Raw genomic sequence first — 22,788 nt, 5'->3', positions numbered from 1 at the left:
TTTAAAACATCAAAACTATTATGGAACATGAATGGAATTATGTAGTAAACAAAAGTTTTATATTTTAAGAAGGCAAGAAACTAACTCTTGACAAGGTGCACCTGTTAACTGAAAACCATCCACATGAGCAGCTCATGGAGCTGACTGAGAGAAAGCCAGAAGTGTACAAAAATCTAAAATATAAAACATATTCTGGTTTGTTTAACACTTTTTAAAAAAATACATAATTCCATGTGTTCTACCGTAGTTTTGATACCTCCAGTATTAATCTACAATGTTGAAAACAACAAAATATAAAGATAAACCATTGAATGACACACATTTGACTGGTACTGTATATAGAAAATGGCACAATTATACGTCATATCTGCAGTACATTGCACATTTCATCTTTCTTAAAGTCAAAAAAGGTCAGAAGTTCGATTAGAATGCATAAAATCAAGAAGAAATATGGAGTAGATGCACAACTCTAGATTATCAAAAAAAGTTGGGACACTGTGTACGGTCTGACTACAGAGTGAGTCAAATGGGATGCTATTTATAATATTATATGTCATCATCAGTTAATTTCCTCATTAGAGAATTCAAAGGCAGAGTTCACACGTTCATTATGGAAAAAAACAATTTCACTTGTAATTAGTCATAACTTGGTCTTCCAGTTTGGGTGTATGGAAACTATTCGAGCTGATTTTCCATTTCAGTAGACCAGCTGATCCAGTTTGTGTTAAAATTCAAAGCCAGCAACCTCCAACAGTTTTATTTATGGAAATTTTGTGGTAGTGGAAACCAACAAGAAGATTCCAATGGAGTGCACTGGCTGTGAACCTCACACACACACACACACACACACACACACACACACACAAAGAGAGGACTATACTTCCCCGTCATGGTCTGTCCATCACAGTGAGGTGGGATCTGTCGTCACCAAGATTGTCTGTGGTCTTCAGAGCCTGGCGAAGTTTCTCCCAGAACAGCTCGGGGTGCTCCCCGGCTCGAGGCCAGCTCAAGTAGGTCTGTCTCTTCAACAGCTTCCTCATGCGGTAGTAAGGAGACATGTGAGAGGTGGGAATGTCCTCCAGAAACACCAGGATCAGCACGTCCTTCTGCTCATCAAACAGACGGAAGCTGCAACGAGGGAAAAGACAGATCGATTGACCAAAATTGTAAAATATGACCATCACAAGCTTCTAGATCCCAAATTTACAGGAATATAACAAGTGTTTGAAGTGAAATTCAAATCCCTAAATTTGACAAGCAAGAACTATACAGTGTTTGAAATCTTTGCGGCAAAAATAAAGCGTTTGCACTAATACACAACAATAATTCAAATTATCATGCAATTCTACACTCCACAGCGCAATTTGGAAGCCATAATGACCCCCAGAGATGAACAGTCACGTGACAAACATTCAGTGAAAATCTGACAGAATGGCAGGCTGTTTACACAGAGCAGAGAGGAGAGGACAGGAGAGGTCGTAAGTAGAAGTTTTAAAAAATTAAGTAGTTTAATATGTACAGGTGCATCTTAATAAATTAGAATATCATAGAAAAGTTTATTTATGTTAATAATTCAGTTCAAAATGTGGAAATAACAAATTATATAGATCCATTACACATAATGTGAAACATTTAATGTCTCAATTTATTTTATTTCTTCTAATTATAATGATTATGGCTTACATTTAATGAAACCCTAAAATTCAGTGTCTTAAAAAATTTTTTTTACAAAAAAACAATTTTAAAAAGTATGTTCAATATGGAAATGTTGGCCTCTGAAAAGTATGTCCATCTATATGCACTCAATAATTGGTTGGGGCTATTTCACTTGAACGATTATAAATTAACTTTTCCATGATATTCTAATGTATTGAGATGCACCTGTACATCATGTGGACCAACATTTTCCCCATTGTTGGTTGCACTTATGGGCACTGGGAAACATGTTATATGATATATATATTTTATTCCAATTTTTGTAAAGTCAAATTGAACTGATGCTTTTTTCTCTTTTTAGGATTAATGCCATTGTATCTGTGTTATACTGCTCAGAAGAATCTCCCCACTTTAAGCCATTATTCTGCTGTTTCCAGGCATTGATATGCATGAAAAGCACAGTGAGTGAGGGATTAATCACACAGACTTTCTTCACACAGAGTCAGTGGTGTTATACTGATGTTTAAAGTCAGCTGACTCGTTACCTGGCCATCTGGATCTCTCTGGAGCACCACTCACTCTCCAGGTATCTGCGACTGATCACACAGATGGTCTTCCTGCTTCCATAGATGGCATCTGTGATGTTCTCTATGATGGGTTTACCTGAGGAAAACAGTGAATAGGAAGAAGGAGGAGAATAGGGTCAGTAAATAAAATCTGTATTCTCTTGTGACTGCAGTATAAAAAGCACTATGGTGACACCCTCTGGAGTACAGATGGAAGTACAAAACAACTGTTGTGGCTTTTGCATTCAGTCACTTTTACTGTATAGTAGTACATAAAGTACATGATATACTTTCTTTCTTTCTTTCTTTCTCTCCACAATGCACTGCTGATATTTTTTTATTTGTGCATCAAATCAACAAGATCAACAGCTATTGGATGTTTTGCCCTGAAGGCAAGAGTTAACAGGATATTTCTGCCATGATGGCTACTTCAGGTGTGTTTGTTTCTGCCAAGTAGCAACCTCTAGGCCTGATAGGTCAAGCCAAAGCTGACGTGCCTTAAACCTGCATTCCTTCTAATGGCCAGCAGGGGGCGACTCAACTGGTTGCAAAAAGAAGTGCAATTGAATGTGAGTCAAAAGAAAAATGACCCTACTTTCGACTTGATTTATCACCTCAGTTAACATTCTCATAATGACGGACCAATTGCCAGCCCAAAATCAAATCTACTAGCTGAAACATTTTTTTAATGTCAGGTGCAAAGGGAAGTCTCACCTGGCTCGAAGTCTCGATGGTGCAGACACAATCTCCAACCCTGCTCCCCTTCCAGTTTTGGCAACAGTTCTCTGATGACCCACGGCTCATCGTCGGTGTTGTACGAGATGAAGGCGTCATACTGATAGTGAGCTGGCTTGTCTTTATGCTTTGCGTCAAAGAGCAAAGCCAAGAAGAGGTAGTAGGCGTAGGCCAGCTGCCACCTCAAGAAATGGTAGGTGAAGGACGCCACCATGAACAGGAGGATCGTACACATGGTGGAGATATAGCAGATGAATTCAACGTTCACTGTGCACGACTGGACGTCGAGGTCCATTAGTTTCATACCTTTAAGGTCTGTAGGATAGTTGCACGAAAAGTTGTAGGCGTCAGCAACTTGTGTTTGGTTGTTATTTGCTGCCCACTGGAGGAACCAGGCATTATCACAGTCACAGGTGAAACTATTTCCTTCAATATCCAAGTAATTAAGAGCCGGAAGGGACTCAAATACTTCCTTACTCAAAACTGAATATTGATTCTTCCTTCCCTGCAGAAACTCCAGATTAGTAAGGTTGGCCTCTATGAGGAAATCTAGAGACTGAAGACTTGTTCGAGATATGTAGAGGCTTAAAAGGCTTCGTATTGGGAAAAACAGATCTGCATCGAGATTCATGAGCTCATTCGAGCGAATGTAAAGAGTTTGCAGTCGAGGCGTGTAAATAAACGTGTCTTTGTGCAAGGACAGAAGTTGATTGTTCCCGGCATTGAAAAGCAACAGATTAGTCAAACCTTGCAGGAAGTTGCAAGGTAGCCTGGACTTCCCCCTTCTGTGTTGTGCATTAATAGATAATGTCTCGAGATTGGACAGCCGAGAAAATGGAGGATGAGAGAGAGCTTCAGTTTCAAGGTATTGAATGTGATTATCCGCCAAATTTAATTTTTTTAAATTGACCAAATCATTGAAACCACCATTCTGTAATGCATCTTTTACAATATTATTTGTTTGTAGCTGAATATCGGTAAGGCATGTCAAATTAATAAAAGACCCATTTTCAATTGTCCTTATTGGATTTTCATGCAACGACAAGTTCTTGAGAGAATACAAGCCCTTTAATTCCCCACGTCCGATTGTGGTGATTTTATTTCCATGCAAACGTAATTGTTCAAGATTTGGCAAGTGCCTTTTGAAAGCACCGTTAAATTTGGAAAGGCCGTTGAGCTGTAACTTTAAAACTCGTAATCCTGTTAAATCCTTGAAAACGCACTCTTGTAGAGCTGTGATCAAATTCTGATGAAGGCTGAGCTGCCTGAGATTTGTCAGATTGGCAAAATCGTAACAACCAAGTGAGGTAATGTTGTTCTTGCTGAGATCCAGCTCTACAAGAGTTGGTATGTTCCTCATAGATGTTGGAACAGATGTGAGCTTGTTCTGAGTAAGACTCAAGATCCTTAAGCCTCGTAGAGATCTGAAGGCTTCATCATGGACAGTTCTTATTTTATTACCTGCTAAATCTAAATCTGTTACGTTAACACACAACTGGAGCAAATTTTCACTGACTGTGAAGAAGTTGTTTCTTCTGAGTTGGAGACTGGACATCATTGGGAAGGTGCAGGATATGTTTACTATTGTTGTAAGGTGTGTTTTTCTCATTGCATTCATCTTCAGAGAAATCACTGATGAGTTGAAAATCCCTCGTAACATTTTCATGTCTTCAGAATCTAATTGAAGCTCACTGATATCAAGAGCAGACACCTGACGAACGAAAGTCTCGTTACGAATGTCCCATTTCATGTGAAGCTTTTTAGACCCGCCGCCAATCCTTAGCCAGGTGAGATCTGGGAAAACATCGGCAGTGATCCGAAAGACTTCAATGGGATTTTGGGACAGATCAAGGTAAGCAAGTTTTAGCGAGCTGTTTGTCAGAACCCACGACTGAAATTTTTCAATATTGTTGTTTTCGAGTAACAACTTCCATAGATTTGGCAGATGCTGTATTATAGAATGAACTTTTGTCATGTGGCTCAGTTTGTTGTTGGACAAATCCAAAACTCTCAAGCTTGTCAAGGACTTAAATGATGTGGACGCCACCGTTTTCATGTGGTTTCTAAACATTGTGAGCTCTGTGAGGTTGCCCAACCCATCAAAAACATAATCTCCAAGTTTGCTAAGTCTGTTATTATTTAGATTTAACTTCTTGAGGGAAATCAGACCGGCGAAGGCCCTTGCGTCTAACTGCGTGATGGAGTTGCGTTTCAGGTCTAACTCTGTCACAAATGATAGATTTTTGAAATCTCCTGATTGTAGTTTGGCAAATCTGTTTTCAGACAAGTCCAAGCCTGTCACAGTTGAGGGAATATCTCGAGGTACAGTACTGAGTTTTTTCCCAGAACATATGGCGACATTGTAACTGATTCGGCAAGACTTCAGTGAGAATCCTGTGACTGGGACAACAAAACTGCTGATAATAAGCAAGAGAAAAATAAAGCTTTGTAAAAAGCATTTGGATCCTCCTTTTGGCATTGTTTTGTCCTCTTTCCGTCCAGAATCCATCTCCCTAATCTTTGTTGTCAAAAAGTAAGCAATGTCCATAAACAAAGAGTTGCAATTTCTCAATTCATAGTCCGCTCAGTGAATAAAGCTGCCGAAGGTGATCCTGAAAATCCAATAAAACAAACAAATAAAGTCCATTAACAAAAGTAACAAACAACATATGGTCAAAAGGAGAAGTTAAATCATTAATGCATTTCAGCTCAACAAATGTATTTAGCATGATCAGGAAGAATGATGCAACATTTGTTCTGATCACTCCAAAGCAGTGATACTCAACTTGGGGCCAAATCTTAATGATAGAGTGTCGGGTGGCCATCTGACCCTTTTCTCATTCAAAATGAAAGTAAATTGACTGACAATGGGAATTCTTATTGTATTTCAAATGCAAATAAGGTCACAGACTGATGGAAAAAAAAACCTGCTGTGAACATACTTTGGAAACACTGAAATTTTTAGATCCAATAAAAAATCTAACCTTTTTTCCCCCCAAGTCAAAGTCAGGACTTTTGCAAAAGAAATGGAATTAAATAACATTGTATTGATTAAATATTTTCCATATAAAACAAAAAATTACACTGTATTTATGTGATATTTAACTTGGTGTTAGTTCAAAGTTTCAAAGTTACCAAATAGTTAAAAGTGTTCTATGTAGATTCTGAGATACACATTTTCATTTAGTCTTTGATGACATGCGACTACCGTTGGTCTTAAAATAGGGTGAGTGTATTTGGTCTCAAGTCTCACGATGAGTATATTTGGTTTCATGTCTCATGATGACTATATTTGGTCTCAAATGACCAAATAGTGGTTAAAGTATGACAAGAGAAAGTCTTTAACCCAAACAGTTTGACCAATTTTCAAAAGTTTGTGCTTAGCAAAGCCAATTGGAAATTAAAAATTTCAGTTCCAGGTACAAATGGTTTAATGATCCCCTCATGTATGAATGCAGTATATTATATAGTATATGTTGATACTCACTGTGTCACACAAAGGAGAGCCGATGATGTGGTTCACCTATCTTCCTTTGTTCAAATAAAATGTTCCTCTCAGATCAGAAGAATTCAGATGATATCTTTTACCTCCTAATCGACAGTGTACATGAGAAACGTCTTGACACTTTCTCTCTGCTTGTCGTCTCTGTCCGCTTTGACAGATAATTTGAGGAAGTGAAAGTAGACGACAGGGCAGGCTGTTGGGTATAAGCTGCAACACTCATGTAACATTTACAGTATGTTCAAGCCTTTTAGCTTTTATTGACGAAAAATAAATTCAGGGGAATGTTTGTTTCAGCCAAGCTTTATCTTTATCTGCTTGTTTTTTTCTGTATGATCTATCTATCTAGTTTACAGTGAGCTGTGTGGGAGAACTAGTTAAACTACATTTTACAGGGCGTTCCCGGTGGCAAACCTGGTAGAGCGCATACCACAGAGGCCCAGTCCTCGAAAGCGGGCGGCCCGTCTGTCTCCCCCTTTCACTCTCAATATCTCTCCTATCAATAAAGCTACAAAATGCCCAACAAAAAATCTTTACAAAAAAAACCTACATTTTACAGTAGCTGGCTGGTACAACAAAAGTGATTCAACTAGTTCAGTCAACTTTTCCCCATTTTTTGTGTAGTTAACTACTGAAACTGCACACAATTTTAGGCCATAAGGAAACACAGCCCCCCATTTTCATGCACGCAAAAGTTAGTTGTTAAGATTGTACCAATCAAATGATAAAAAAAAAATTGACAAGCAGCCTAAAAAAGCAGGCACATCTTTTAGACCTGTGCTGAAGCTGGTCAAAAGGTCTAAAAAGGTGCAAGTTAAATATGTTTAGTGGGGTGTTTTATTTGTGTTTTATGTATGACCTTTGAGAAAAAACACTTGCATTCAGTTGAGTGGCATTTTTCCCAGCATGTGATCTTTTTGTATTATAATTTGTTAAAATTTTGTAACATGTACATGGTCAAATTGATCAGTTTTTATCTAGAAGTTTGAACAAAGTAGTTTTATTACTGTCTTCCTAGTTTAGCTTTAATGTAGCTAAACTTCTTCCAGTGGGAAGTGTCAAGCTGGGCTTTAAATGTAGCTTCCCCAACACTGATTGTATATGTTATCATATCTAAAACAAATACATGAATACATTTAAGACCTTTTTTTGAAGATTAAGTCTAGGAAGTTCATTTAAATGTCCTTTGTGCAAAGGAAAGCAAGCTCTACTTAATTCCGTCTTTTACTTCTCGTCGTACAGGACGTTGAGGTTTTGTTCAGTTCCTCTAAAGAGTCGACGATAGACTGGTGCGAAAATGAAAGTGTCCAACAAAGAACCAACACTTCTTCCTCTGTCTGTCCTCGGGGGTACAGTATCTTCATCAGCCGTTTACAGCTCAAAATTAATAAAACAACATGACGCGTGGATTAATAAACGAGTGTAGAGGGAGTGAGTAATTACACTGATTGTAATTAGTTTCTGTGTGATGCTGAAGGTGGGTTCCAAGCAGACTGACTTAATACATTAAAGATGTGTGGAGAACATATTGTATCCATAAACTGTGAAAACGTATATTTTTTGGCATGAATGAGGATTGTGTGTGTGGATGTGTGTCTAGGGCATATCTCGCTGACCGTTAGTCAGACTGACCTAAGATTTCGTTTGCCCATGGCACAAAGGTGTGCATCCTTGATTTTGAAGATTTTTTAATTCCTTTTTCAAAATATCATCGTTATTTCGGACGCCTTTTAGGGGAGCTCCGCCCCATTGTGTGATAGGCCTACACCTGGTCAGTAACACAATTCACTCTGGATTTCCACGCCTGACTCATCTCATCTGTAAGTCAATTTAGCCTACCTATCTTTCGGAGTTTTGAAGTGCGCTACAAGGTTCGATTTTCCAATAATATTCGAATAGTTTCCAGTGAATATCAATGTTCAATGTGTATGTGCTGGATGGTGTATGTACCTTATGAAAAATAAGTGTTTTATGGAGTTGCAGACGTTGTAATATGTATATTCTGTTATTTGCGATTAGCATGCTAAGCGGAGATTTAGCTTTATTCACTTCTTATGTTGCATTACTGTGTAATTCAGGGATGAAATTCATGTTGCTTAGCGTAATGCTCATAATCATTTGATATGAGATACTTACATGCAATATAGTATATCAGCTATTTGGGTTCATGTTAATGTACTTTTAGTGCAGCATTCTCTGTAATGTGCTATCTCACGATTAGCATGCTTACGAATACATACTTCCTACAGGCACTGCACTGGTCTTCTTAAAATACAAAGAGTATATTGAGTAGTTGTTGAGTAGAGCTGTCTCAATAGTGTAAATACAATCTCCAGGTAAAAAAAAAGGTTAGTCTGTTAACTAACGCATTATGGGACGATGATAACGTCTCCGACAACATCTGCAAGTCTCATTTAGCCACTTTGTGAGCAAAAAAGCTTCAAAATTCATGAGTGGGGGTATTAGGACCTTCAGAGGGCCCTCTTCACGACTTTTTATGACTCTGTGGTGGCTTCAGCTATCCTCTACGCTGTGGTCTGCTAGAGAGGGGGCAGTACGGACAGCGACAGAAAGAGACTAAATAAGCGAGCACTGTCCTGGACTGTCCCCTGGACTCCATAGAGCAGGGGTAGGCAACCTGCTGCTTCAGAGCCGCATATGGCTCTTCAGTGACAAACAAATTAGACGTAAATAAACGGTTATTTCTTTACATTTTAACTTTTTATTTATCATTGGTGTAGACTCAAAGCAATTTGCTTTATTTAATTGTAAAAATGTCAAGCTTAAATTATTATTATTATAAAAAATAAGCACCTTAATCTCTAAATTTTGCCAACTTCAAGTCCAGTTTTCAGTTTTCCATAACTAAGCCAGCTTTTGATTCCACAATCTAACTTGGCTCCTCGCTGTATTCTGACAAAATCATATTAATAAAAGCTCATTATGACCTGTTAGTAATGGTAAATGGACCTGCACTTATATAGCGCTTTTCTAGTCGCTTTGCGACCACTCAAAGCGCTTTACACTACAGACTGCGCTCTTTCACCCGTTCACACACACATTCATACTGGTGGCAGAGGCTACCCTAAATGGTCCCACCTAGGGTTGCCAACCGTCCCTTGAAAAACGGAATCGTCCCGTATTTAGAAACAAAAGCACCCGTCCCGTATTGAGGTGAAAAGGGACGCACTTTGTCCCGTATTATTGTGACAGTCAAAAAATAGTCAGTAAATGCCAATGAAAATTTAATAACAGGGCGCTTTATATGTAAACTTACGGTAAACTTGTTCCAAGGCCCCGTCCTGCTCTGTGACCAATGAACTGACAGCATATTCACACACGAGTATGACGATACAGAATACGCTCATCCCATTGGTCGAGGAGAAGAGAGCAGAAGACAGCAAAGCAGCATGCGTAGGTTACAGTGACACAGACGCCGACACTGCTTTACGGGGCGCTACACCTTCGAGCAGCAATGTGTCTAGTACCCCTCCGAGAAAAAAACAGAAAAGGATGCAAAAATACTGAAGATTGGGTAAAAGGAAGGACCTGGGTGGAAAAAGTGCGTGATAGCATCTATAAAGCCACTGCACGTTGTGCCGGCGCTCTTTTTCCTTAGTCCATGGTGGACTGACTGATCTGAAACAACATGCTTCCAGTACTGCGGTCACGCCATCTGCACTTTAAATTTTAGTGTGCAATTACATTGCACTTTACGGCCCGTTTGTCAGCTGCATGACTCCAAAATAGCCATTCAATTGTATTCATGCTGCTCCAATAAAATAAATACATCAATTTGTTATCAGCAAACTCCAGTGCATTCTTGAAGACCAGGTCCCCATGTGTTCATGACATGAATTTAATGCCTTTTTACTGAACCAATTTGGAATTATGGAATGCCATAATCTTCCAAAATGGCCATTCAATTGCATACATGCTGCATTTTAAAAGCCAACAAAAGGAGTGAATCAAATTGTTATCAGCAAACTCCACTACATCATTGAAAAACAGGCTAATTGTTATTTTGTGTTGAAGTGAATTGCTGGATAATCATTTGTTTTCCATGTATTCATGTCACACAAAAATATGCATCTAATTCAATTCAGGTTCGAGTCAAACTGTTAAAAAATCATTTTACTTACAAAAAAGGGGCTAAAAATTTTCACCACGCCAGGATGGGTGAAGGCAGTCGGGTCGGCCGGCCCTGCCAATGAAGTGTCCCTTATTTATTTTTCGGGGAGTTGGCAACCCTAGTCCCACCTGCCACCATTGGGAATTAATTCACACACCGATGAACGCAGCACCGGGAGCAATTTGGGGTTCAGTATCTTGCTCAAGAATACTTCGACATGTAGGCTGCCAAGATCAGGGATCGATCCCCCTCCGATCAGTGGGCAACCCGCTCTACCTACTGAGCCGCAGTCGCCCACAGCGTAATGTTGGTAGGCTGTTTCATCTTCATTGCAAGGCTCAAAATAAGGTTTGTGGCTCCATTCCAACATGTTCCTCTCTCTTTTTGGCCAACAATGGCTCTTTTGTCAGTAAAGTGCCGACCCATAGAGGAAGTGGGTGAGAGGAGGATGTTGGTGAAGCTGAAATCCATCGTGGACAACACCTCTCAACCCCTATATGACACTGTGGGGACTGTGAGTAGCTGCTTCAGCAGCAGACTGTTTCAGCCATGGTGTAAGAAGGAGAGGTTCCACAGGGTCTTTTATCCCTGCTGCTGTCAGACTCTACAACACCTGCACCACCTGACCATGTTGTAGTTTCTGTTCAGATCACCACCACACCTTTGTTAGCATTTATCATTACACTACTGACCATAGCTTTTTATCTTGACTAACTTGAAGTGCGAAAGTGCTGGGTAATTTCCTGGTTTTAGGACTAATTCCTAAAACACTCTATAGGGACCTTTGTCCGAAACTCTTTTTGAGGAAATCATACAAACGGTTCATGAGAACAGCTTGACTTTGTTGAACTTCTCCACTGGTGGTAACTATAGCCTAGCCAGTCAACAAAACAAGAGTCCTGATAACTTACAATCTTTGAATTTGATTTGACTTTTTCTTTTTGTAATTAAAGTTTTAGATGGAGAGAGTTTTAAAAGCCAGAAATCTGAGAGCCCTGCATGTCCAGTCTTTGCCCTGTCATTGCTGTTACTGTGCATTATGGGTGCAATAGCTAGAAGAAATTCCACTTTGATTTAACAGTATTTCAAAATGATAGTGGTGTATTTTATCAACCAAGAAGCTCTGTGGCTCACTGATGTCACAGTGACTCAACATCTTCTTGGTTGATAAAAAAAAGAAAAACTTTACACTATTGCAGTGAAATCTTTCTGGTTTACGCTGGAATCTGGTTTTAGATTTATATTCCCTATGGGTGATTTCTTCCACATATTAATGTATAATAATAACCTTCCACAGAATAAGACCAGCAGTTTATAAAAGAAAAACAAGTCCTTTATCGAGGGGCCCCCTCAGTTCAGTGAGAGAATCAAAGGCTTTCTGAATGTTCATATATTTTCGAATCCCCTTTTCACTTCCTCATCTGCACTTTATTAATCCCTGTTCCTTCATTGATTTAGCTGCTTGGCATCACAGTGCCATTGTGGTCAAGCTATGCTCATTTCTGTGAAGTGGTTGAAGATTGTGAACAGTGAACATAAACACAATAAAACAAGCACAACTTCAGAGAAGGACCACATCTCATAAAAACTACAAATGGTGCTTCGAATGTACCTTCCTTTACTTCCAGTCCAGTCAATTTGTCGATTGTTTGTGTGTATTTTACATGTCCAGTAAAGATTAGTGAGGCTATGTTTGGTAACTCACTTCAGTCTTTCCATTATGCTAAGCTAAAGCTAATTACTGGTTGTATCTTAACAGCTAACAGACAGATTTGAGCGTAGTAGCAATCTTCTTTTCTAACTTTCAGTAACCGTTATACTGTATCTGGTCCAGAAAAATAGCCTGGATCATAAGCCTTCATAAAGCAACAAAGTGATATTTTTAAACACTAACTTTAGCTTACTAACATGCTTACAGAGACAACAGTTTAATTTTTGGCATCCTTTGGCTCTCAAAATGTCTTAAACCTGCTTTCTTTCTATTGGCCAGCAGGGGGCGACTCCACTGGTTGCAAAAAGAAGTCAGATTGTATAGAAGCCAATCGAAAAATTACCCCCTTTCTCACTTGATTTATGTCCTCAGTAAACATATTCCAAATGAGTTTATGGTCTCAATCGTCTTCTTCAAAAGAGCATGATTTTCATTCGGTAAATTATGGTCCCATTTAGAGTAAAATATAACAAACAAATGTTTTTGTGTTGATGTTTTAAGTCTGTACAAAAAAATCCAGTGTGGCAATGTCAGTCCATCAATCACAAACACATGGATGCTGCACCATCACAGCCCGTCTCTGCAGTCTGTTTATTTTTTCAGTTGCTCAGCAATATGTCACGTTTTGTTTGTCTAATTGGTTGTAAGCAGATATCTTTTTTTTTTCATACCTTCATCCCTTCCACCTATTCACCAGGGTATACTGTATATGACGATGTTTGTGTTTGTGTGTATACAACTCGTTAGTTAAGTCTCTCCACTTTTCAAACAACCACCAACTCGACAAAATTGGACAAAAATAAATAAAGTGTAATTTTAGTTTGAAAGTTCTGTAAGTCGCTCTGTTTCTCAGCTAAGCTGCCAGGAGACTGACCTCTGGTGGTGGACGCTGTGCATTTCACTTAAAAACAAACAAACAGCATGACTACCAGTAATTAGTTATTGGTAGTTATAGTAATTTTTGACGGCATTGTAAATTATACCGTTGGGATTTCTAAATACCTTGGTATACTGTATTACAGCCCAAGTCTATGTAGTCTTATCAAATTGAGGTATTTAGGTCGACGACTGTAATAACACCCCATGAGAAAATAAAATGAACTGAGAGGCTCCAGTCTAATTCGCTTTTGCAAATTGGTCTGGCAATGCCTGGCCAGTCAAGCAAAACCCTGCATATTCAGAGGATGTATGCACAGCCAGATTGAGTCCCAAAAATTATGAATTAAGTAATACATAACACCAGCTCCCAGGTCTCTGCAGTAGCTCCCAGTGGCTTAAAAATGCGGAATACACAAACATTTTGTGACATTTTACCACATGTCTTCTACCACATATAGCAGACATGGAGCAAACATTGACATAAGTCCATTATTTACTGATCTTTAAGCTGTAACAAATTATTTTTATTTTGCATACTTGGACTTTTTGGTAGTATAACAGTATGTCATTTTTTCTGTCGCTCAATCAAAACACTAACAAAAGATGGAGTAAGGTGATATTGTGATGTAGCGGGGGATCATGGGAGTTGTTGTCTTACCACCGATGCTGTCATTGCCGTCAGCTTCTCTCCATTAGGATTGTTAAGGGATGGACCGGGTGATAAAAATGTGAAAAAACACTGAATAAAGCAGTTTCACGTTAAAGTACTGATCCGATCAAGAAAAGTATAATGGAAAAATGATGCTTCAAACCAACCCAGTTACTAAATAAATGTTGGCATTGTACATTTCTGCAAACCACAGGCAACATAGAACCACAATTATGTTGAACATGAATCCTGAACCTTACTTAACCTCTGCAACCTGTTCTCATTGTGACATTTGATGCCTGCTGCTTAAAACATGCTGCAAACACATGACGACCACAACATGCTGTAAATGTGAAAATCACTTTTTTAAGGCCTCAATAACGCTTGTTAGGGTTAGGCACCAAAACTACTTGGTTAAGGTGAGGTAAAAAGACCAGGTTTAATCTTAAAATAACACTAATTTCCCACAAACTTAAACAACAGAACGTGAACACCGTTCTCCTTATTTAAAGTCCTGCAGTTGTTGGTGCCATCCACAGATCAATGTAAGTGTGGTTTGCAGAAATGGTCAATGCCAACATTTTTTGCTGGAGACTGGACTCCTAAAACTTGATAAATAGTCAATCGAATCTATTACAACTTCTGATCAGTGGTGGAAAAAATATTCAGATTCTTTACTTAAATAAAAGTACTAATACCACATTGTGAAATTACTCCACGACAACTAAAAGTCCTGCATTCAAAACGTACTGAAGTAAAAGTACAAAAGTATCAACATCAAAATGTACTTAAAGTATTTAAAAAGTAAAAGTACTCATGCAGAAAGAACCCACTCAGATTGTTTATATATATTCCAAATATATATTAGAAAAAATGTCAGCCAGATCCTCAGAAGCAGAACCCCAGGCAACACCACATCAGCATAACATCCCTGCAGCACTTAATGCATTCCTGCTCCCAATAAACCTGATAGGGACTTTATTATGTTGTTTGTTAAAATATTATATTATATCTTTTCATATTATGTTTTATAAACAGGGAAGTGTAGTATGTTTAATACTCAGTAAGCTGTAAAGCTCCAACAAAAATAATGAAAACATTGTTTTTCTAAATTGTATGCTTAATTAATTATAATAATTATGAAGTATGAAATGATGGGCTATTTGATTGTAACTTATTTTGTCAAAGAATTTATTAAAACATATATATTGCTGATACATGTGTCCGTCTATGTGATTTTCACTACATTCACCAACACATTTCAAACCTTCAATACAAACTTTTCAGTTATGACATTTAAAAAATACACTTGAAATTAACATTTGAGCATACTCCCCTACTTGACCTATTGTGTCGAGGTATGGGGAAGCACTTACAAAACAAACACAGAGCCTATATATATTGTGCAGAAAAGAGCTAATAGAATTGTTTGTAACGCTGACTACAAGCAGCCAACAAACCAACTCTTTATCAGATTGGGAACGCTCAAATTTAGAGACTTAGTTGATTTTAAAATATCACAATTTATGTTTAAAGTCTTTCATCCAAAAGTTCCACAAAGTATTCAGGGGTTGTTTCAGGTCAGAGTAAGTACACATGCCCTGAGAGGTATATGTGTACTAAAAACACCTATGATAAGGACCAATTCAAAGTATCACTGCATTACAAGTAAAGGAGTGAGAATATAGAATAACTGCAGCGATGAAATGAAATCATGCACAACAATTGTTAAGTTAAAAAGGCTTATGAAAAATGATATGCTAAAAATGTACAGCTCGCAATCTGGATGAGGACGTTCTTGTAACTGCCTTCAGTGTTTTGATTTGTTTGTTGTTGTTTGTTGTTGTTTTCTTTGCGGGAGTAATAGAAATTCTCAGATCTAAGTTGTTTGATATACTATGGTTGACTAATGAGGAAATAAGTAAATAAATAATAATAATAATAATAATACATATTTATTTGACATTAAGTGGCTATATATAGACATACAATTTCTTATTTTTGAAGTGTTGAGTATCAGGGGATAGGCTTAGATAAGTATTTCATACTTCAGCCTACTCCCTTTTTTTTCGAAACAAAATGATATAAGGAAATGCATATTGAATATTAAGTAAACTGGTATCTTATTACTTAAACGGGGCAGATGCATGTATATGTAGAGGGCTTTATATACTGTATGTGTGTAAATGTTTATATGTTTATGTACATCTGTTTAATGGTGCCTATGTGAGTATGTGTATGAATATGTATATGCATCTAGCCTACGCTGTTGTAGTTTATGTTGTTTATTTTTTTTCGGTTCGAAAAGAAGAATTAATAAAATGAAATGAAAAAATGAAAATGAGTGCACTGGCTGTAAACCTCACATACACACACACACACACACACACACACCAAGAGAGGACTATACTTCCCCATCATGGTCTGTCCATCACAGTGAGGTGGAATCTGTCGTCACCAAGATTGTCTGTGGTCTTCAGAGCCTGGCGAAGTTTCTCCCAGAACAGCTCGGGGTGCTCCCCGGCTCGAGGCCAGCTCAAGTAGGTCTGTCTCTTCAACAGCTTCCTCATGCGGTAGTAAGGAGACATGTGAGAGGTGGGAATGTCCTCCAGAAACACCAGGATCAGCACGTCCTTCTTCTCATCGAACAGACGGAAGCTGCAACGAGGGAAAAGACGGAGTGATTGACCAAAATTGTAAAATATGACCATCACAAGCTTCTAGATCCCAAATTTACAGGAATATAACAAGTGTTTGAAGTGAAATTCAAATCCCTAAATTTGACAAGCAAGAACTATACAGTGTTTGAAATCTTTGCGCCAAAAATAAAGCGTTTGCACTAATACACGACAATAATACATACGAGAAAATTTCCTCTGGCGAAATTCTGAAAGGGCCACGGGGGCTACTGCCAGTGTGTGTACACTATGATGAGATTCTTCAGAGATTTCAAACTATGCCCTTTAACCTCAAAATGTGTGTGTGTGTGTGTGTGTGTGAGAGAGAGTGAGTGAGTGTGTGAAACGTGTATCTGGAGGAGTGTGCGTACTTACGCGCGCATTTGTGTGTGTGTGTAGCGAAAATCGCATAAAGTTACCTGTGTGTGTGTGTGTGTGTATGTGTATGTGTGTGTAATTAAAATCATATAAAGTTACCTGTGTGTGTGTGTGTGTGTGTGTGTGTGTGCGCGCGCGCGTGCGTGTGTGTTTGAAGCATGTGTATGCATGTGTGAGGAGAGTGTACGCTTACGACATGTGTGTATCTGTAACTGTAATCACATCAAAGATCAAAGGCAATCAGATCAAAGCAATCAACAGAATTAACTGACACCTGTTCCGGCTCAGTGACAGCAGAGGTGGACAGACTGGAATTTCTGGCCTCGAACAGAAAGCATTTTTGGCAAAACCATAATACCTATCATTGATCCGACTTCACTTTGAGCCCAGAGCACTGGTCCCTACAGCTATTGCTGTAGGGGACCAGTGCTCGGTGCGATTGCCCCGTGGCCCTAATTATAATGCAATTCTACACTCCACAGCGCAATTTGGAAGCCATAATGACACCCCCAGAGATGAACAGTCACATGACAAACATTCAGTGAAAATCTGACAGAATGGCAGGCTGTTTACACAGAGCAGAGAGGAGAGGACAGGAGAGGTCGTAAGTAGAAGTTTTTAAAATGTAAGTAGTTTAATATGTACAGGTGCATCTCAATGAATTTGAATATCATAGAAAAGTTTATTTATGTCAATAATTCAATTCAAAATGTGGAAATAACAATTACACATAATGTGACACATTTCATGTCTTAATTTATTTTATTTCTTCTAATTATAATGATTATGGCTTACATTTAATGAAGACCTAAAATTCACTGTCTTAAAAAAATATTACAAAAAAAGATTTTAAAAAGTATGTCCAATATGGAAATGTTGGCCTCTGAAAAGTATGTCCATCTATATGCACTCACTAATTGGTTGGGGCTATTTCACTTGAATGATTGGAAATTAACTTTTCCATGATATTCTAATGTATTGAGATGCACCTGTACATCATGTGGACCAACATTTTCCCCATTGTTGGTTGCACTTATGGGCACTGGAAAACATATTGTATGATATATATATTTTATTCCAATTTTTGTAAAATCTAAAATTGAACTGATGCTTTTTTCTCTTTTTAGGATTAATGCCATTGTATCTGTGTTATACTGCTCAGAAGAATCTCCCCACTTTAAGCCATTATTCTGCTGTTTCCAGGCATTGATATGCATGAAAAGCACAGTGAGTGAGGAATTAATCACACAGACTTTCTTCACACAGAGTCAGTGGTGTTATACTGATGTTTAAAGTCAGCTGACTCGTTACCTGGCCACCTGGATCTCTCTGGAGCACCACTCACTCTCCAGGTATCTGCGACTGATCACACAGATGGTCTTCCTGCTTCCATAGATGGCATCTGTGATGTTCTCTATGATGGGTTTACCTGAGGAAAACAGTGAATAGGAAGAAGGGGGAGAATAGGGTCAGTAAATAAAATCTGTATCCTCTTGTGACTGCAGTATAAAAAGCACTATGGTGACACCCTCTGGAGTACAGATGGAAGTACAAAACAACTGTTGTGGCTTTTGCATTCAGTCACTTGTACTGTATAGTAGTATATTAATTGCAAGATATACACTATGAAATCTGATGGCTTTTGCATAAAACCTGTGCGTGAAAACCTTTCTTTCTTTCTTTCTTTCTTTCTTTCCATAATGCACTGCTGATATGTTTTATTTGTGCATCAAATCAACAAGATCAACAGCTATTGGATGTTTTGCCCTGAAGGCAAGAGTTAACAGGATATTTCTGCCATGATGGCTACTTCAGGTGTGTTTGTTTCTGCCAAGTAGCAACCTCTAGGCCTGATAGGTCAAGCCAAAGCTGACGTGCCTTAAACCTGCATTCCTTCTAATGGCCAGCAGGGGGCGACTCAACTGGTTGCAAAAAGAAGTGCAATTGAATGTGAGTCAAAAGAAAAATGACCCTACTTTTGACTTGATGTATAACTTCAGTAAACATTCTCATCATCGACCAATTGCCAACCCAAAATCAAATCTACTAGCTGAAACATTTTTTTAATGTAAGGTGCAAAGGGAAGTCTCACCTGGCTCGAAGTCTCGATGGTGCAGACACAATCTCCAACCCTGCTCCCCTTCCAGTTTTGGCAACAGTTCTCTGATGACCCACGGCTCATCGTCGGTGTTGTACGAGATGAAGGCGTCATACTGATCGTGAGCTGGCTTGTCTTTATGCTTTGCGTCAAAGAGCAAAGCCAAGAAGAGGTAGTAGGCGTAGGCCAGCTGCCACCTCAAGAAATGGTAGGTGAAGGACGCCACCATGAACAGGAGGATCGTACACATGGTGGAGATATAGCAGATGAATTCAACGTTCACTGTGCACGACTGGACGTCGAGGTCCATTAGTTTCATACCTTTAAGGTCTGTAGGATAGTTGCACGAAAAGTTGTAGGCGTCAGCAACTTGTGTTTGTTTGTTATTTGCTGCCCACTCGAGGAACCAGGCATTATCACAGTCACAGATGAAACTATTTCCTTCAATATCCAAGTAATCAAGAGCCGGAAGGGACTCAAATACTTCCTTACTCAAAACTGAATATTGATTCTTCCTTCCCTGCAGAAACTCCAGATTAGTAAGGTTGGCCTCTATAAGGAAATCTAGAGACTGAAGACTTGTTCGAGATATGTAGAGGCTTAAAAGGCTTCGAATTGGGAAAAACAGATCTGCATCGAGATTCATGAGGTCATTCGAGCTAATGTCAAGATTTCGCAGTCGAGGCGTGTAAATAAACGTGTCTTTGTGCAAGGACAGAAGTTGAATGTTCCTGGCATTGAAAAGCAACAGATTAGTCAAACCTTGCAGGAAGTTGCAAGGTAGCCTGGACTTCCCCCTGCTGTGTTGTCCATTAATAGATAATGTGTCGAGATTGGACAGCCGAGAAAATGGAGGATGAGAGAGAGGTTCAGTATCAGTGTATTTAATGTGATTGTCCTCCAAATTTAATCTTTTTAAATTGACCAAATCATTGAAACCACCATTCTGTAATGCATCTTTTATAATATTATTTGTTTGTAGCTCAATATCGGTAAGGCATGTCAAATTAATAAAAGACCCATTTTCAATTGTCCTTATTGGATTTTGTTGCAACGACAAGTTCTTGAGAAAATCCAAGCCCTTTAATTCCCCACGTCGGATTGCAGTGATTTTATTTCCATGCAAATGTAGTTGTTCAAGATTCGGCAAGTGCCTTTTGAAAGCACCGTTAAATTTGGAAAGGCCGTTGAGCTGTAACTTTAAAACTCTTAATCCTGTTAAATCCTTGAAAACGCACTCTTGTAGAGCTGTGATCAAATTCTGATGAAGGCTGAGCTGCCTGAGATTTGTCAGATTGGCAAAATCGTAACAACCAAGTGAGGTAATGTTGTTCTTGCTGAGATCCAGCTCTACAAGAGTTGGTATGTTCCTCATAGATGTTGGAACAGATGTGAGCTTGTTCTGAGTAAGACTCAAGATCCTTAAGCCTCGTAGAGATCTGAAGGCGTCATCATGGATAGTTCTTATTGTATTACCTGCTAAATCTAAATCTGTTACGTTAACACACAACTGGAGCAAATTTTCACTGACTGTGAAGAAGTTGTTTCTTCTGAGTTGGAGCCTGGAGATCATTGGGAAGGTGCAGGATATGTTTACTATTGTTGTAAGGTGTGTTCTTCTCATTGCATTCATCTTCAGAGAAATCACTGATGAGTTGAAAATCCCTCGTAACATTTTCATGTCTTCAGAATCTATTTGAAGCTCACTGATATCAAGAGCAGACACCTGACGAACGAAAGTCTCGTTACGAATGTCCCATTTCATGTGAAGCTTTTTAGACCCGCCGCCAATCTTTAACCAGGTGAGATCTGGGAAAACATCGGCAGTGATCCAAAAGACTTCAATGGGATTTTGGGACAGATCAAGGTAAGCAAGTTTTAGCGAGCTGTTTGTCAGAACCCATGACTGAAAATTTTCAATATTGTTGTTTTCGAGAAACAACTTCCATAGATTTGGCAGATGCTGTATTATAGAATGAACTTTTGTCATGTGGCTCAGTTTGTTGTTGGACAAATCCAAAAATCTAAGGCTTGTCAAGGACTTAAATGAGGTGGACGCCACCGTTTTCATGTGGTTTCTAAACATTGTGAGCTCTGTGAGGTTGCCCAACCCATCAAAAACATAATCTCCAAGTTTGCTAAGTCTGTTATTATTTAGATTTAACTTCTTGAGGGAAATCAGACCGACGAAGGCCCTTGCGCCTAACTGCGTGATGTAGTTGCGTCTCAGGTCTAACTCTGTCACAAATGATAGATTTTTGAAATCTCCTGATTGTAGTTTGGCAAATCTGTTTTCAGACAAGTCCAAGCCTGTCACAGTTGAGGGAATATCTCGAGGTACAGTACTGAGTTTGTTCCTGGAACATATGGCGACATTGTAACTGATTCGGCAAGACTTCAGTGAGAATCCTGTGACTGGGACAACAAAACTGCTGATAATAAGCAAGAGAAAAACAAAGCTTTGTTTAAAGCATTTGGATCCTCCTTTTGGCATTGTTTTGTCCTCTTTCCGTCCAGAATCCATCTCCCTAATCTTTGTTGTCAAAAAGTAAGCAATGTCCATAACCAAAGAATTGCAATTTCTCAATTCATAGTCCGCTCAGTGAATAAAGCTGCCGAAGGTGATCCTGAAAATCCAATAAAACAAACAAATAAAGTCCATTAACAAAAGTTACAAACAACACATGGTCAAAAGGAGAAGTTAAATCATTAATGCATTTCAGCTCAACAAATGTATTTAGCATGATCAGGAAGAATGATGCAACATTTGTTCTGATCACTCTTAAGCAGTGATACTCAACTTGGGGCCAAATCTTAATGATAGAGTGTCGGGTGGCCATCTGACCCTTTTCTAATTTCAAATGAAAGTAAATTGACTGACAATGGGAATTTCTTATTGTATTTCAAATGCAAATAAGGTCACAGACTGATGAAAAAAATCATGAAAATAGCTTGTTTATGACAAAATTGCTCTCTAACAGAGGTTGAACCTTAAATATCCTCCATTCCTAGAAATGCCTATACAGCTCATCTGTGTGGGGCTTTATATATATATATATATTGCAAAAGTGATCCTTGGGCAAAGCAGGTTGAATACCCCTGGACTTAAGTCTTAAAAACTGCTGTGAACATACTTTGGAAACACTGACATTTTTTGGTCCAATAAAAAATCTAACTCCCCCCCCCCCCATTACACTGTATTTATGTGATATTTAACTTGGTGTTAGTTCAAAGTTACCAAATAGTTAAAAGTGTTCTATGTAGATTCTGAGATACACATTTTCATTTAGTCTTTGATGACATGCGGCTACCGTTGGTCTTAAAATAGGATGAGTGTATTTGGTCTCAAGTCTCATGATGAGTATATTTGGCCTCAATTGTCATGATGACTATATTTGGTCTCAAGTCTCATGATGAGTATATTTGGTCTCAAATGACCAAATAGTGGTTAAAGTATGACAAGAGAAAGTCTTTAACCCAAACAGTTTGACCAATTTTCAAAAGTTCTTCAGATTTGTGCTTAGCCAAGCCAATTGGAAATTAAAAATTTCAGTTCCAGATACAAATGGTTTAATGATCCCCTCATGTATGAATGCAGTATATTATATAGTATATGTTGATACTCACTGTGTCACACAAAGGAGAGCTGATGATGTGGTTCACCTATCTTCCTTTGTTCAAATAAAATGTTCCTCTCAGATCAGAAGAATTCAGATGATATCTTTTACCTCCTAATCGACAGTGTACATGAGAAACGTCTTGACACGTTCTCTCTGCTTGTCGTCTCTGTCCGCTTTGACAGAT

The 22,788-nt window shown here is 38.6% G+C and overlaps 1 protein-coding gene across 1 annotated transcript; it reads right to left on the bottom strand.

The window, feature by feature from the left end:
- Positions 1 to 66: 66 nt before the first annotated feature.
- LOC131962426 (uncharacterized) lies at positions 67 to 22,788 on the bottom strand. Its single transcript, XM_059327428.1, has 7 exons — positions 22,612 to 22,788; positions 18,979 to 21,611; positions 18,198 to 18,315; positions 16,250 to 16,488; positions 2,937 to 5,540; positions 2,202 to 2,319; positions 67 to 1,128 (listed from the first exon to the last, which is right to left on the bottom strand). The coding sequence occupies exons 2-7, from the start codon at positions 21,545 to 21,547 to the stop codon at positions 888 to 890; spliced, it is 5,889 nt and encodes a 1,962-aa protein (XP_059183411.1). The 5' UTR covers positions 21,548 to 21,611; positions 22,612 to 22,788; the 3' UTR covers positions 67 to 887.

Source organism: Centropristis striata, chromosome 23 (assembly GCF_030273125.1).
Source record: "Centropristis striata isolate RG_2023a ecotype Rhode Island chromosome 23, C.striata_1.0, whole genome shotgun sequence".
Classification (NCBI taxonomy): Eukaryota; Metazoa; Chordata; class Actinopteri; order Perciformes; family Serranidae; genus Centropristis; species Centropristis striata.
This window is presented reverse-complemented; position numbering and strand designations above follow the sequence as displayed.

What these genes read in the sequence shown, in the direction of transcription:
- LOC131962426 (XM_059327428.1), bottom strand. Translation starts at nt 21,547, where the DNA reads ATGGACATTGCTTACTTTTTGACAACAAAGATTAGGGAGATGGATTCT. An exon ending in CCATCGAGACTTCGAGCCAG is followed by an intron (nt 18,316 to 18,978) that starts GTGAGACTTCCC and finishes TGTTTTCCTCAG; the next exon opens with GTAAACCCATCATAGAGAAC. An exon ending in CCATCGAGACTTCGAGCCAG is followed by an intron (nt 2,320 to 2,936) that starts GTGAGACTTCCC and finishes TGTTTTCCTCAG; the next exon opens with GTAAACCCATCATAGAGAAC.